Below are 15,063 nucleotides of genomic sequence, written 5' to 3' on the forward strand. Positions count from 1 at the left end.
ACCCAGTGGGAAGGATGTGGGGCGGGAGGGGGAAGCCTCCTCCACTGTAGCGGGAGAGGAGGAATGGCGGGTTGCCTCCAGGCGGGTTTCCAGATTCAACAGAAGAAAGTTTAGGAGAGCCATACGTGCTTATTATAGAAAAGTTAGAAAATCTAGATAAAAAGAACAAAAGATAAATACTCCTAATCCTACAAACCCAGACTTAGTCTACTTAATGTCTGTTTCTTCTGGAATATGCACTCTTATCTGTGGCATCATATCTAGAATGAATGTTGTTTTATAACTTAGGTAATAATTCAAAGTTTTACTTCTGATGTGGCCCAAGAATGGAAATATCCGGCTTTTCTGAATTGCTCTGCCAAACATTTCATTCATGACCTTGGCCAAGGTCGTTTCATTTAATCTCTCTTTGCTCGTGCCACCATTCGCCCATGTTCGCTCTTTCAGTAGGTACATGTCGAGCATCCACCCTATTCCTGTAGCCGTGGCAGGTGCTTTACCATCGTTCATAACCCACTAGAACTCTCGCCTCAAGTTTTCTCCACTTCGGAAGTTTGTTTCACTGGCCAAAGCTTGATATTCTAGGAATCAAATATTTTTAAATTACCGCAATTCCTTTATAGAACTAGTATTGGGTGGGGGGCTATTGTACTCATTCTGTATTATAATGGCTATAAAATCTCTTTACAATTTATGTTCTGTTTACTGCAAAAAGGTTTTGATGCGGCTAGTATATGGCGACAGTGGGATTTTGGTGGGATTGCACTCTACAGTTATTTAGCATAGGTCTTTCAAAATGTTTTGGGTTTACTAGTTCAAAATAACCAGCTGGCTGTTCCCACCCCGTCCTCCCAGGTTACAGTGCGCCATACCTCTCGGTGTATAGTGAAAACGCGGTCGACATCTTTGATGTGAACTCCATGGAATGGATTCAGACTCTCCCGCTCAAAAAGGTAATTTAAAATCGAAGTATGTCTAAGCGAACTAATGAGTGTAGCTAACACTAATGTGACTAGTTAAATGTTTTTCACTAATTCAGCATTTGCTGGCATATGTAATTGATAATTTGGGACTTAGCTTAAGAGTAAAAAAATTTTTTAAAAATCAAAATGGTTAGCTTTATTGGTAACTGAACACTATACATTTTTTGTTACATGTAGTTTCAGTATATAAAATAAAGTATGATTATTGTCATAAGTGATCAACAAGAATATATCCCATGACCTAAAACGTTAGTGTTACCTTCCACTTTAAAGGGGCTGTTAGGGAGTATATTATTCTTAATTATAACCTTTTTACATAATGACATCCAATTTGAAATCTACAGGCTGGAAAAGTGGTAAAAATTAGAACCAAAACTGGGTTTAAACGTCTCATAATTAAAAAACAAAGTTTTCACATAGTCCTAATAAAATATGTTTTTCTGTAATATTTACCTATAATAACATGAGAATTTTTACAAGTAATATGGAATGGTTATTTTGCAAAAGTGCAGAATAATAGTTTCCTATAGAAACATGTAGCATGTATCATTAGTGGGGGTGGGAGAGAGTTTAGAAGAATGGGTGAAAGAAAGTACCTATATCCTATTTTAAAACTTTCCCCAGGACATGGTTCCATAGTGTAGCGGTTAGCACATCTGCTTTACATGCAGAAGGTCTTGGGTTCGCGCCCAAGTGGAGCTACGGTCCATGGTCTGTGGCCATGCCACCCTGAACAAACCTGATGTCTGATCTCAGAAGCTAACCAGGGTCGTGGCTGGTTAGTACTTAGATGGAAGACCACCTAGGAAGACCAGGTGCTGTAGGCATAAATAATAATAAATAAATAAAAACAAGTAAAACTTTCCCCAATGTTAAACTACATCAGCAGTGGATAAAGCTCTTATAAATACTGCTGCATTATGTAAAGCAACTAAATACAGTCCTCTCATTTGTCAATTTGGCCTGGTTACAATTAGTTTTCTCTTTTATTTTTATTATGTGAACTTTACAGATCTATGAAAGAACATCTTACCTTTATAAAGCTTAGTAATAAACCCATCCCTTGTGAACCTGCCTCCTGACCTAAGAGCAAGAACATCACCATTTCTGCACCGTCCTGTCCCTTTTCCCCTTAGCCCACACTCCTGCCTCTTTCCAGAGAAAATCTCTATCCCTAATGCGGTGTTTATCATTTCCCTTTTTTTTCTTACATCCAGGATTTTTTGGATGTTTAAATATTTCTAAATAATATATCGTTCAGTTTTACTTGTGTTCGAGATTGTAAAATGGCATGTTGTAGGTCATCTTCTGCCTTGCTTTCTTCTTGTATTTACTGTTTCTGAGGTTTGTCCGTGTTGTTTTATGTTGTTTATTGCTTTTCATTATATAAAATATTCTGTCAGGTGAATAGATCTTAATTTATCTGTTCTCTGCTTGGCACATTTGAATTATTCCCCAGCTTTTTATTATTGTGAATATTGCTGTATATGTTTCCTGGTACATGTGTGCAGAAGTTTCTTTAAGTCATATGTCTAAGAATGGAATTGATGAGACATGGGAAATGCAAGTGTTCAACTTTACCAGATAGTGTCAAATTATTTTCCAAAGTAATTGTACCAGTTGGCACTCCCGCCAGCACTGTATGAGTTTTTGCTGACCCATGTCCTCTCAACACTTGCCATTGTCAGAATCCATCATTTGACAGCCATGGTAAATGGTTTTGAAGTGGTATCTCATTGAAGGGTTAGTTTGCATGTCCCTCATTACCTGTGTTGTTTATAATCTTTTCATGTTTATTCATCATTTATATTGCCTCTTTCTGTGAAACACCTGGTTATTTTTTTTGCTCATTTCGTTTGGTCATCTTTTTTCTTACAGATTTGTTGAAATTATTTATGTATTATAGATATAGGGTAATGGGTATGGTGAATCTTTTTGCTGTTTGTGACTTACCTAATAATTTTTATGGTGTTTCGCTGAACGTTTATTATAAAATAACAATAAATTATGTGGTTTTGCTGAAAATTTGTTATAAATTTTAATGTAGTTAAACATATCCTTATCCTTTAGGTTTATCTTTTTTCTGTTGTTTAAGAAAGTCTTTTCTACCTCAAAGTCATAAAGATATGACCTTTATTTCCTTTCAAAAGATTATAAGTTTTGCCTCTTACATTTATGTCTTTAATCCATCCGGAATTAATTTTTGCGTGTGGTGTGAGGTAGGGATTCAGTTGCATTTCTTCCATATAGATAACCGGTTGCTCCATCACCGTTTATTGGGAGTCCTTCCCCAGCATCGTACAATTTTATCTCTGTCTCATGTGTACATTTAGTTCTAATCAGATTCCTAAAGTAACTGTGTTGACATCTTAGTATAATCATTTGGTCACTAATGACTTTAAAAAGCTTAAAATTTAAAATTTAAGCGTATTTCTGTTTTCGTTCTTTTTTTTTTTTTTTGCCCAGAATAGTCTTCCTTTAAAATATTATCATTACTTCTTTCAAATTAGATAATTTTATACCTTTCCAGTGAAAATTAATGTTACTTTTTTGGCGATTTTCTGAGAGAGCTATATTTTGTAGAGGAAGAATAAATTAAAAGTCTTAATAGTTCATGCTTTATATATATAGGCTGAAAGTTTTATGATTTAATTTTTGAAGGTTTTGTTGAAATACTAATTTTATTTTTTATTATTTTAGGTTCGACCCTTAAACAGTGAAGGATCATTAAATCTTTTAGGGTTGGAGACAATTAGATTAATATATTTCAAAAATAAGATGGCAGGTAAGAAAATACACATTAATGGGAGAACTTCAATGGAAATATTCTCTAAGCTAGTCGACTGTCTGAAGAGAGTAAGTGTCAGAGCCCAGAATTATCTCGGATGCCTCTTCCTCCAAAGTCTGCGATCGTGGGCACTGATCATACTCTCTCAGTGTGTCAAGATGAACTGCTGGACAAAAAGCCAGTCTGTTTAAGCTTGCATAGCTATATAAGCAAAATATTTGTTTCCGACCTACCTTGTTATTTTTCTGTGGCATACTAAGGTAAGTAGAGAAAGTATAGCTAAGTACGTCTTCTATACTTTTAATACTGTAGAACCTGCCTGAGATTTGCCGCACTAAAAATGATGGAAGTTCATCCAGAGTTCCGATTTGGGACTTTCAGAATACATCTTCGGCCAATGCATAATAAGGCTTAGAATTTTTAATGATAGCATGGGTGGCAGATGGCAACAGGGAAGAAAGCATAGTCACAGGAGTGCCCAGACTCAGGACAGAGAATGGGGACTCTGGATGTTACCGGAGAGGGCAGTGTCCAAAGCAGTGAGGTGAAGCCCTCCAGGGCGACAGTAAGTAGCTTGCCAGTCAGAGTACGCCTCGATGGTTAAATTCTCACTTTTAGCAAATATTATTGTAACGCTCTCTTCTATATAATAAACTTATTCTCACGTCTTAGCAACAGATTTCTGCGTAACAGGTATTTATAAATTTAGGATCTTTTGTGGTAGATCTATTTAATGAAAACATATTTATGGTACATTATGTATTTAAAATAATTTAAACTGACTGAAATGTAAGCAAAAACATTGTCATCAAGAAAACACATTAAAATGTTTACACCAGTTATTTCGGGGCAGTGGGGTAATTATCTTCTTTATGCCCCCCCCCCCCATATTCTTGCAATAAATTTGTATATTCTACTGTCAAAAATCCATCAAAATTTGTTTTGTTTCTTTGTTTTTAATTCTAAAATACACACATAAAACTGCTTGGCTTCAGACTTGATACTCTTGGCACTGGCGCCGCCTCGTGCAGACTGGTGACTGCAGGATATTCCAGGATGACTTGAGAAAGGATATTCAAGTTTTAGAAAATAAGTCTACCTAGAGACGGGTTCACCCCGAAGCTAGTGAAACAAGGTTTAGGGCCCTCATCTCCAAGACCCTGTTCTTACCTTTGGTTAGAGGTGCTCCAGACATCTGTTCGGGGTCGATTCTGCCTTGTTCTCACTGTGCGTGACCATGACGATCATAAACTGTGTCCGTTACCGTTTGTGTCCGCAGGGTACAACCTGTTCCCACTGGCCTGTCCCTGTGCTTTCGTCTTTCTGCTCTGGGCTGGGGGCGAAAGCAGAGCTTGGAGAAGGGAGACCTGACAGGATTTTGCTATAGTTCTCTTGTCTTTTGGAAAGGGAAGGAAGCCTTATTTCCCAGAGACTTTTTCTTTTTCTTCATCTTGCTTTCCCCTTTATCTCCTAAGAGTTCAAAGCGCTGCTGCAGCCCTCTGTCCAGGGCCCCGTGGCCTCTGCGGCTCCTCCAGACCCGCTTTGTCCTTGCAACTCTCAGATTCCAAAATTGTGTTTCACATTCTCATCTACTTTTAAAAACTGTCCTTTTCCAAGTTTGTTGTTAGGGAAACAATTTGGAGAATGTCGCTTGTTGTACTAATTCTCTTCAGCCTGTCTTATGGGCCCATTTTGCTTCTTCCCAATTCCTTTTTCTCACTTCAGCTTTTCGGGTCTTAAAAACTTGTAAAGATTGGCTTTTCTCTCGTTCCTGATTTTATTTTGGGAATGGTGTCGATGATGTTGGTGAGCGCAGTTATCTGCGTTAGAGCCTGTTCACATGTCCCAGCATGTCGGGGGAGTTCATGGCTGATAATTTTGTTTATTTCCAGGTATGAAAATTGAAATAGAATAAGATAGGCACTTGGTTGCTGGGCATATATGATCATCTCCCCCAAGAGTAGAAATAGTGACACATTCTTGCCTCTAGTGAAGAAAGCTACCAGAAACACAATTCCCTTTCTTACTGTACATCTCGCAAATTGGATCTTGCAAAGGGGATATTTTAAAATGTAATAATAAGTTTAATTGTTATTATTTACATGAATAATTTATCATCTGTGCCTGATTACCGTGCAGGTGACAGCAGGAGCTTTTGCACTCCCCGAGCCGTTGAAACAGATACGGGAAGGAGAGAGAAAACAGTGCAGGGCTGGGGTGGGGGCGGCCAGAACGACAGGGCCCCACGGCAACGACATTTTCCTTTTTTTCTTCTAGTAAAATTGTACCATTTTATGTTTATAATACCATAAAAGTGAAAAAATACTTTGTAAGGTGTTTAATTTCAGCATATATCTGTTTATACAGTTCTGTCGAAAATTATTATTTGCTATGATCAACACAACTTTTAAAAATCAGAATTGCATATACTGTACTTGCACAGTTGATTAACATTTACACTGTCGTAAGAATTAAAGGATAAGAAGCATTTTAGCACTTTAAAGAATATCATCGTTTGTATTTCTTTAACAGAAGGGGATGAACTGGTAGTTCCTGAAACATCAGATAATAGTCGGAAACAAATGGTTAGAAATATCAACAATAAGCGGCGTTATTCCTTCAGAGTCCCGGAAGAGGAGAGGATGCAGCAGAGGAGGTAGGGATTTAATTTATGTGCATCATCCATACAAGCTCGTAGCCTCAGAAGGACTGTCGGGCGATGATACTGTATTTGATTTGGGAGGAAAATTTGATCTCCGAAAATCTGTCATTCGTCTGTAGTAGGAAACTACAATAATGAATGGGCTTCTCAGTGTCATTTTAATTACCACTTTCCAAGTCGTGATTATGAACTAGATTAAAGTACATATTTTGATGTATTTCTCTATGTATATGGAGTACTTATGTGAGCCTTTCTATACTATAAACATGAAATGCATCTGTGCATAACAGTAAACCTGTATATGTTTAAGAACTTCAGATTAACTATTCTCTTTATGAGCAAACAGAAATAGACTTCAGTATTTCCAGTTACATATAACTAATAACACTTTAGAATTATCTGTAAAATAGAGTAGAACTTTTTTGATGTCTGTGTACTAAAAGAACCCTCTCTATTTTCCCACCAAAAATCATAAGGTCTTTTTATTTGAAATGTAAAACAAACTTCTAAGTGAATTTTAATTTGAGTATATTCTATTATTTTAATTCTGTCCTTATTAACATGACTTCACAGTTTATTTTTATGAAAAAATTAAGTATCCTTAATTTGTTTCTAAAATTACCGAGGTTGATCATGAAAAAGGTGTCTAAACAGGTGCTTTGTCTTACAGAGAGATGCTACGAGATCCTGAAATGAGAAATAAGTTAATCTCTAACCCAACTAATTTTAACCACATAGCACACATGGGTCCAGGAGATGGAATACAAATCCTAAAAGACCTGCCCATGGTAAGTGTGTTTATATATGTGTGTGCATAAATACATATAAGACTTAAAAGGATATATTAGGATAATGAAGAAATGTTTACCTTAGTATATCTTAATATATGTAAGATGCATGATGATAACACCTGATGTGAAAGACATAAAATTTAGACATCAAATACCAACATATCAAGCTCTTACTTAGTTGCATACCCCATAAGCTTTTCCATGCCTAGATTTACTGTCATTGATGGACGAAACTGCCAGACTTGAAGAGAATGTACACCAAGAGTCATAAACTTGTCACCAAATCACTAAAACCTCACTAAGTTTTAGCAATCCAATACAGATATGTGGCCTCCCCACAACCAGAACTGCAGTAGCTCGGTCCTTCATGGCTTCATGGTCACACTTCTCATCTGATTGTGAAATTCAGTCATCTTCCTCTGGCTGGTCAGTCTTACATAAAAAAGTACAACATAGGAAAGCTTAATAACAGAAAAATTGGATTCATGAACCTATTAACATTGAACTTAAGAATATTAGTGGAATTAGCTAATTATGCAGGCCTTATTTATACTTAGCATTTTAATATCACAGTACTCTCAACAGACTGTTGAAACGTTAATGTGACCCTTTTGAGGGGATCTGGCTACTTATCCCCGTTGAGCTGCTAGATTTTTCATATTTGTTGTCACTGACTTTTGTTAACCCATGATCACCTCGTTGGTTCTTTTTGTCATTAACACAAATGACGTTTTGTGCTAGCGGTACAATCCAGTTTTTAATGTTCTATCCATTTCTTTCACGTTTTCTTATCATGTAAGTGCTTTTGTATTTTCAGGACAAGAAGTTGGTGTAAATTTTTGAAACCCGTTCACCTGTCCATGTAGTCTTGCATCAGAGATTTTGTGTGTCTGAATTCTTGTTCTTCACAGCCTTACTTCATTTTCATCTGGCTTTCTTCCTTTTACTAGCAAAGGACATACAAGCTGGGGCTTTTCATAGGCATCCATTTAACCATCTAGCAAATGTTTCTTGATATACTGTCTGCTTGTCTGGGGATAGACGTCGGTAAACTAAACACGATTGTGCATGTCTGGAAAAACAATAATATGCATGCGTGTGCCCGTATGTGCATATTTATTGAAAAGCTTGTGACGCTTTAATATATTCCCAGAATTCAGTCTGTTCTTTCCAACGAAATGGAATTATCTGTGTTAATGAACTATTTTCAAAAATAATGATGAATTGAATTCACCTAATGTTAACATATATAAGAAAGTTTTAAAATACCAACGCCGTGTGTTGTCCTCCAAGCGAAGAGCACGCACCCAGACGTGTTTACGTTTTCCCCATTCACATCAGTCTCGCTTCCCTGTGAAATACGTATGAGCTTAGAGAGTTTATTGGATGTCTTTGGAAGCTTAATTCTGTTTCCTTTTTACCAAAATGATACCAAAATAAGGTTGTTTGCCTTATGAACGTGGAAGAGAAAGTAGGTTGAGGGAGTTATTTTTTTATCTCCTGTATCAGACATGAACCTTTCATAGGTGTCTCAGTGAGGCAAGAGAATATAAGCATTAATACAAAACAGCACATGTGTCTTGGAAGTGCATACTATATTAGTTTTCTCGAAATTTTTTGTCAGTTACTTTTTTTCATAAGTAGATACAGGTAATAAACAACTGATTTGTCTCCAATTGAATGCAAGAATAATATTTTACCTCCAGAAGATTTATTTTTAGCATATAACATTTTCCCTAGCCTTTTACCCATTCCTAAAATTGCTAATAAATAAAATTTCAAGCTCAATAACCTCTTAGAGCTTTAAGAAGTGATTTTGCCTCTTAAAGTCAAAGTTACATTTACACATAACCGCACATATGATTTGGAAATAACCTCAGAAAGTACTAATTTCACTCACATTTCTAAATTTAAAACAATACTTTATATAGGAGCCTTTCTTTTACGCCTACATAAATTTACCAGTTTTTTTTGTTTGTTTGTTTGTTTAACAAAGCAAGCCTATCTCAATTCATGAGAACATAAATTCGGTCAGCATTCTCTCCAGCAAGCCATCCAATCTCTGCTCCTGATGGAGGGATCATAGCATGTTTTCTGGAAGCAGTTCTTCAAGAACGGACCTTTGAAAATTCCCACCAGAGAAAGTACTGGGCACTGAGTGGCAGTTCCCAAATATTTAGAAGTTATTTTACCTGAAAAACTAGACTCTTTGGCTACAAAAGCTTTTTTCTACATCTTTAGCTTTATATCATCTTTTTTTAATACACCTGACCACTGAAGGGGAGTTTTTTCCTTGTTAAGAGCTAATATGTCCCTTTGGATATCTAAATGGTGATAAGCATGGGCTGCTTAAAGGTAAACCAATAATTTTTATTATAGGAATATAAGATCAGGAAAAAGAAACACACACCACAAACCTATATACACCAGGAAATGGTTTTAGGTTTCTAAAGAAACAGTTTCATAACACTTCTGAAAGAGGCCAACTGTCAGTTCACTTATTCTTCAATTATTTCTGGCTTTTTCAAACATGTGGCAGATTTTTGCCATGTTTTGATTCTATCGCATAAGAAAATACTGAACTAAACTCTGACAGTCTCCTCGCATCTCTTATTAGAGTCCAGTTTCTACTCACTCGATGGTAGTAATAAAAGAGAATAGTTTTACAAGGTGAGCGATGGCTTTTGTTTTTTGTGGTTTTTTTTTTTTTTTTTTACAAATCAGCTATTTGAGTAGCTGGCAAGAGGATCACAACATTTAACTTTCTAAGGCTAAAAGTATTTCATTAAGGATTCAGTTCTGATGTGAGATGCTTACTTCATTTTTCCTATGTGCATGTGTCTGAAATGTCGCTTGTAACCAGTGAGTCCATTTTCATCATTACCTTTTCTCCTTCTGTTGTTTTGATAGCCAGGCTTCCCTTATCCGTCCCCTCATCACCACTCCGGTCTGATCTCCTCTCCGATCAACTTTGAGCACATCTATCACATGACTGTTAATTCTGCTGAAAAATTTCTCTCTCCCGACTCCATAAACCCCGAATGCTCCCCGCGTCTACGCTCTGTCCCGGGTACACCAAGCTTTATGACTCTGCGGGTATGAACAGCCGAGTCAGGTGTTAACTCTTACTAACCTGCGTGGACCCCTCTGCTTGGCCTCCTAAGTAACACCGCCGAGGTGGGGCATTTCGCGAACGTTTTCCTTTGGCCTGTCTCTCTCCTCCTGCTCTTTCTTCAAGTCCTCCTCCTCCCCCTTCCTCCTCCTCCTCCCCTCCTCCTCCTCCCCTCCTCCTCCCCCTTCCTCCTCCTCCTCCCCTCCTCCTCCTCCCCTCCTCCCCCTCCCTCCTCCTCCCCCTCCCTCCTCCTCCCCCTCCCTCCTCCTCCCCCTTCCTCCTCCCCCCTTCTTCATCCTCCCCCCTCCTCCTTCTCCTCCTCCTCCTCCTCCTCCTCCCCCTCCTCCTCCCCCTCCTCCCCTCCTCCTCCTCCTCCCCCTTCCTCCTCCCCCCTTCTTCATCCTCCCCCCCTCCTCCTCCTTCCTCTCCTTCTTCTTCCTCCTCCTGCTCCTCCTCTTTCTTCAAGTTCTATTTTGTTTCTTCTTTTGAAGAAAAAGATGAAGACTGGCAAGATTTCAGTTTTATTTTTGAAACAGTACTGAAGGATTTTCCATGTTGAATAAAATATTACCCCACCATGGTATTTTCATTACAGATACCATGGTAAGAAATAGCCCCTAAGTGGGTTTTTATTTCGCTAAAACAAACAACAAAGGGATCCCGGAATCTCCTAATGTTTTATAGCTCATCACCCATTTTATAGCTCAGTTCAAAGAAATTTTTTATATTTACTGAAATAAAAGTTGGTAGTAGGGCCTATCCATAGGCCTTCTATCTACAATAAACCCCTCCAGAAAAAGCTTGAAAACCTCCAAAATAAAAAGCATATTAGTATTAACGAGTAACAGGAAAAATTACAAAAAGATTGTCTTAATAATCTTTGAGTCGCCGACACGCCTTTAATTCTAACCGGGATCCAAGATAAGAGAGAAGAAAACACAAATCCCGCTGCATCCTGCAGGCCCGTCCGGCCGTCCGGCCTCACGTCTCTGCGGCTGGTGGCTTCACAGTGGGACGGAGAGCTGGCAGCCGATACCACTGACTAGCCACGTTTCCATCAGGAAATAGACGCTTATACCGATTTCAGGGGAACATTTTCTCAAGTTAGTTTTGCAGATGATAAAGTATTCGAATTATGTCATGCAAACCCATTTTGCATAGTGCCCTCTTGACTTACAAAAGTGGTAGCTTCAATCTTTATTTGTTTAAATACCAATTTTCTTATAATAAAACCAGCTATGGGGTGAGAAGTTTATTTTTGTACTTCTGTTTGTACTATAAAATTATTCTAAATTATAATGTTTTAATAATCATTGAAATTAAACTATAATGTCACTTAAGGGTCTTATTTGACAAAATAAGATTACTTATGATAAAATAAGCCTTAGCTTGGTGACATTGCAGGGAGTGGATTCGAGAGGAATATCATTTAAATAGGTCAAAATTTTTTGTATAAAAGAATTGTTGCTTAAATTAGTCATTTATAAGTAGAGACACTACTTACTGTCAGTGGAAGTTTTTCAACAAAACATCTTCTGTGCATCATTTTATTACGTTAACCGGTATATTTTTATAGGCTTAATTTTTGCCGTCTATTCTAGGGTAGGTTTGTTTTATAGAAAAGGACAGCACCCAGGCATTGTAAGGTTTATGGCGAAAACAGCGATAACTTGAAGGGGGACGGAGCTGGCTTGCCCGCCTCGAGCTGTGCTCCGCTGCTCCGCACGCATCCCTGCTGCCCGGCGGGCCGCCCCGCTCCTGCGTGTGAATGTCGCCATGCTGGTGCGCTGTCTCGCTAAAGTTTTTTATTTTCTTAGAGAAGAAAAGGTGAAGCATTTGCTTTAAACAAGTAACACGCTAAGAATTACAAGGACTTTGCAAATTTGATATATGAGCCCAAATGGCAGTGGCCGAATTTGGAGCCAGCCAGTCAAAAATGTATGATTCGGAGTTTTTCAAGTGACGTCAGCGCATGTCCGCCTGGTTGCCGGCTCTGGCCCTGCCTGAGTCGTTTCGCCATGAGCCTCTCTCAGGCATCCGCCCTGACGCCCTCCTCCTGGTCTGGAAAGGTTGGGGCGACAAGGGGTCCACGAGCGTTTGTTCCCTGCCACGTCGAGGCCACTTGCCCTGCACACCACCTCTCCAGGTGTGTACGGCTGTCTGATCGCTCTCTGGCCCACTTTCCTGCTGTGGACGCCAGAATTACTCAACGATTAGGCAGAAAACTCCTCAAACCAATTTTCTGAGGTTGAATCACTTCACCCAGCCTGTGATTGTTGCAGATGGCACATTTATGACTCAGTTCTGCTCTGTTTGCCTGAGGCGGCGAGGATGCCGGGTGCCTGGGGACGTGGACGTGTGAACAGCACATTCGATATCTCACCAGTGAACCGTTCGTTTGAAAGAACGGACTCTTGCTTTCCTACCAGATGGGCTCAGTTAGCTGTCGAGTCATCCAAAGCAAATAAGAATCTCGTGCACAGTAAACACTTTGTTTTGGCTATTTGCAAATGTCCCTGTAATTCCGCCCTTCACTGCCACTTTTAACCACATGACTATTACTTACCGTTCTCACAGTAAGTAACACCAACAAAATTCATATTCGTGGATAAGTATTTCAGAAAGCATGAGGGAGGCACTTCGCGTTCGGAGTGAGGGTTACGTGTCAGTTAGGGTTGTAGTACTTTGGGGGGCAGGAGGGATTCTGTAATCTGTTCCTTGTTCTGTATCACTCTGGTCAAGATCATTTTATTTCTTGAAATTGTAGTGGAAAATATACCTCTCTGCAGAAAATCAGTCTCTCTCTAACTGAAGAATTTCTCTTTCTCTTCCTCCTTTAGAACCCTCGGCCTCAGGAAAGTCGGGCGGTGTTCAGCGGCTCGGTCAGTATCCCCTCCATCACCAAGTCCCGCCCTGAGCCCGGCCGCTCCATGAGCGCCAGCAGCGGCCTCTCGGCAAGTAAGTGCCTGGTGCAGGGAGGCGCGGCCGCGCCCCAGGGGCGACCGGGCACCTGCCCCCTCATGCGTGCCTCCGAGCTGCACTGGGTGGCTGCGGGGTCTCAGACCCGCTGGACGTGCAGTGTTAGGGGTCACGGCGCCCTCGTAGAGGTCACCGTCCACGTGGGGACAGAGCAGCACTGCCCTGCAGTGTGGTGGTGGGCATTCCTGAGGAAATGGACACGGCAGAGTCAGAATAACGGGGTGGGGGGGAGGCGGGGTGCGCAGCCGCCGGGGATGCATTCCTACTGCTAAGAGTTAGGGGATCCCACGCCCCCCCCCAGGGGTGAGGGCACATTCGAGTCATGTTGGATCAGTTGGCAGGCCAGTGTGACTACCTGGTGGGCAGGCGTGACAGAAACGGAAGCACGAGAGGTAGGCAAGGCTCAGGTCAAGCAGGGACTTGGCGCCCGAGGAGGGACAGTTTGCATTTTTTTAAAAACACAACGGGAACCCTTCGAAGAGTTTAAGTAAGAAAAGACCTATATCCAGTTTACATTCCTAAAAAGATTTCTGGGGCTGCCAGCTGGGGAAGAGCCTAGAGGCAGGCAAGGCTGGTGGAGGTCAGGTGCGCTGCGGGGGCCTGGGAGGCAGAGGAGGGGGAGGGGCATCTCCAGACACACTTCCGGAGGCAGGACCCCTGAGACCTGGTGCCGAGTTAGCCGTGGGAAGGTAAGGGAGACGAAGAGTGAAAAATGGCTCTCCGAGGGTTCTGCTAGGGCAGGAAGGTGACGGTATTGATTACCACGCCCCGAGGCCTGAGAGGGGCTGGAGGTCGTCCCTGCCAATGCGGAGGTCCCAAGGTAGGACAAACACTAGCGTGTGCGATTGACTGAAAGAAGGCCGGGGACAGGTCCACGAATATACCCTTTTGCCAGAAAAGCGAGATAACATTCTCCATCCAGTAAACATTTTGAGGACCCATCAGGTATCGACTCCCCTGCCGGGGCGTGGGGGCGGGCACAGCCCCTTTAGGCCGTCCGTGCACCTGCTTTCAGGGCTCACGGCCTTTCTCATCAGCCTCTCTCTCTGTTGAACTGTGCAGAGCCCTGGGCTAAGGGGGCACAGAGAGGAAACGTGTGCTCCACGGTGCACGCATGGCAGCGACTGCCCGGGGCAGCCCCGGGGGAGGGGGTCAGAAAATGCCGTCTACCTGACTGCAAGTAGGCAGCATGCAGAGGGCTGCTGGCCTCAGAGCGACAGGACTGTACGGATGGAATATTCGGCCGATTTAACAAATTAAAATTGTCTGTGGCCATAACCACCCTGAACAAGCCAGATCCCGTCTGATCTCAGAAGCTAAGCAGGGTCGGGCCTGGTTAGTACTTGGATGGGAGACCTCCTAGGAAGACCAGGTGCTGTAGGCGTAAAAAAATAAAAATTTAAAATTTAGTCTCAAGAAATTCACTGAGATATTTGGTAGTTCCTGGATTATAAGCAGCGAGATGGATTGTCAAGCCCTCATTGTAGCTTCTAATTCGGGGAGGACCGTCCTTGGCCCGGGGCTGCTCATCTGTCACCTTCTCAGCGAGCATGGCGCGGGCTGAGAGGTCGCAGTGTGGCCTGAGTGCCGACAGGGCCGCGATGTGCCTGTCGTAACGTTAATCTTCACTTTCCTGCGGCCAACGTAAGAGAAGCGATTGCCTTAAGTCCAGTTTCATGTTTGTGTCATTCAGTCAAAGCCCGTACTTGTTCCGCATTCTTGAATACGAGTGACGCCCCCCGATGCCG

General features: G+C 41.1%; 1 protein-coding gene and 1 pseudogene across 15 annotated transcripts in view; both read left to right on the forward strand.

Moving 5' to 3' along the window:
• Positions 1-15,063, forward strand: part of CDC42BPA (CDC42 binding protein kinase alpha) — a 214,874-nt gene that overhangs the window by 194,174 nt on the left and 5,637 nt on the right. For 13 of the 15 annotated variants that reach the window (XM_016157428.2, XM_036235381.1, XM_036235379.1 and 10 more), the window contains 5 exons: positions 856-953; positions 3,684-3,768; positions 6,304-6,427; positions 7,104-7,221; positions 13,177-13,294. In XM_016157428.2, the coding sequence (XP_016012914.1) occupies positions 856-953; positions 3,684-3,768; positions 6,304-6,427; positions 7,104-7,221; positions 13,177-13,294 (543 nt within the window). Of the gene's footprint in view, positions 1-855; positions 954-3,683; positions 3,769-6,303; positions 6,428-7,103; positions 7,222-10,134; positions 10,321-13,176; positions 13,295-15,063 lie in introns of all 15 variants that reach the window. The other 2 variants (XM_016157423.2, XM_016157425.2) reach the window with 1 other exon arrangement.
• On the forward strand, positions 14,580-14,699 carry LOC118613508 (annotated as a pseudogene).

Source organism: Rousettus aegyptiacus, unplaced genomic scaffold (assembly GCF_014176215.1).
Source record: "Rousettus aegyptiacus isolate mRouAeg1 unplaced genomic scaffold, mRouAeg1.p scaffold_m13_p_18, whole genome shotgun sequence".
Classification (NCBI taxonomy): Eukaryota; Metazoa; Chordata; class Mammalia; order Chiroptera; family Pteropodidae; genus Rousettus; species Rousettus aegyptiacus.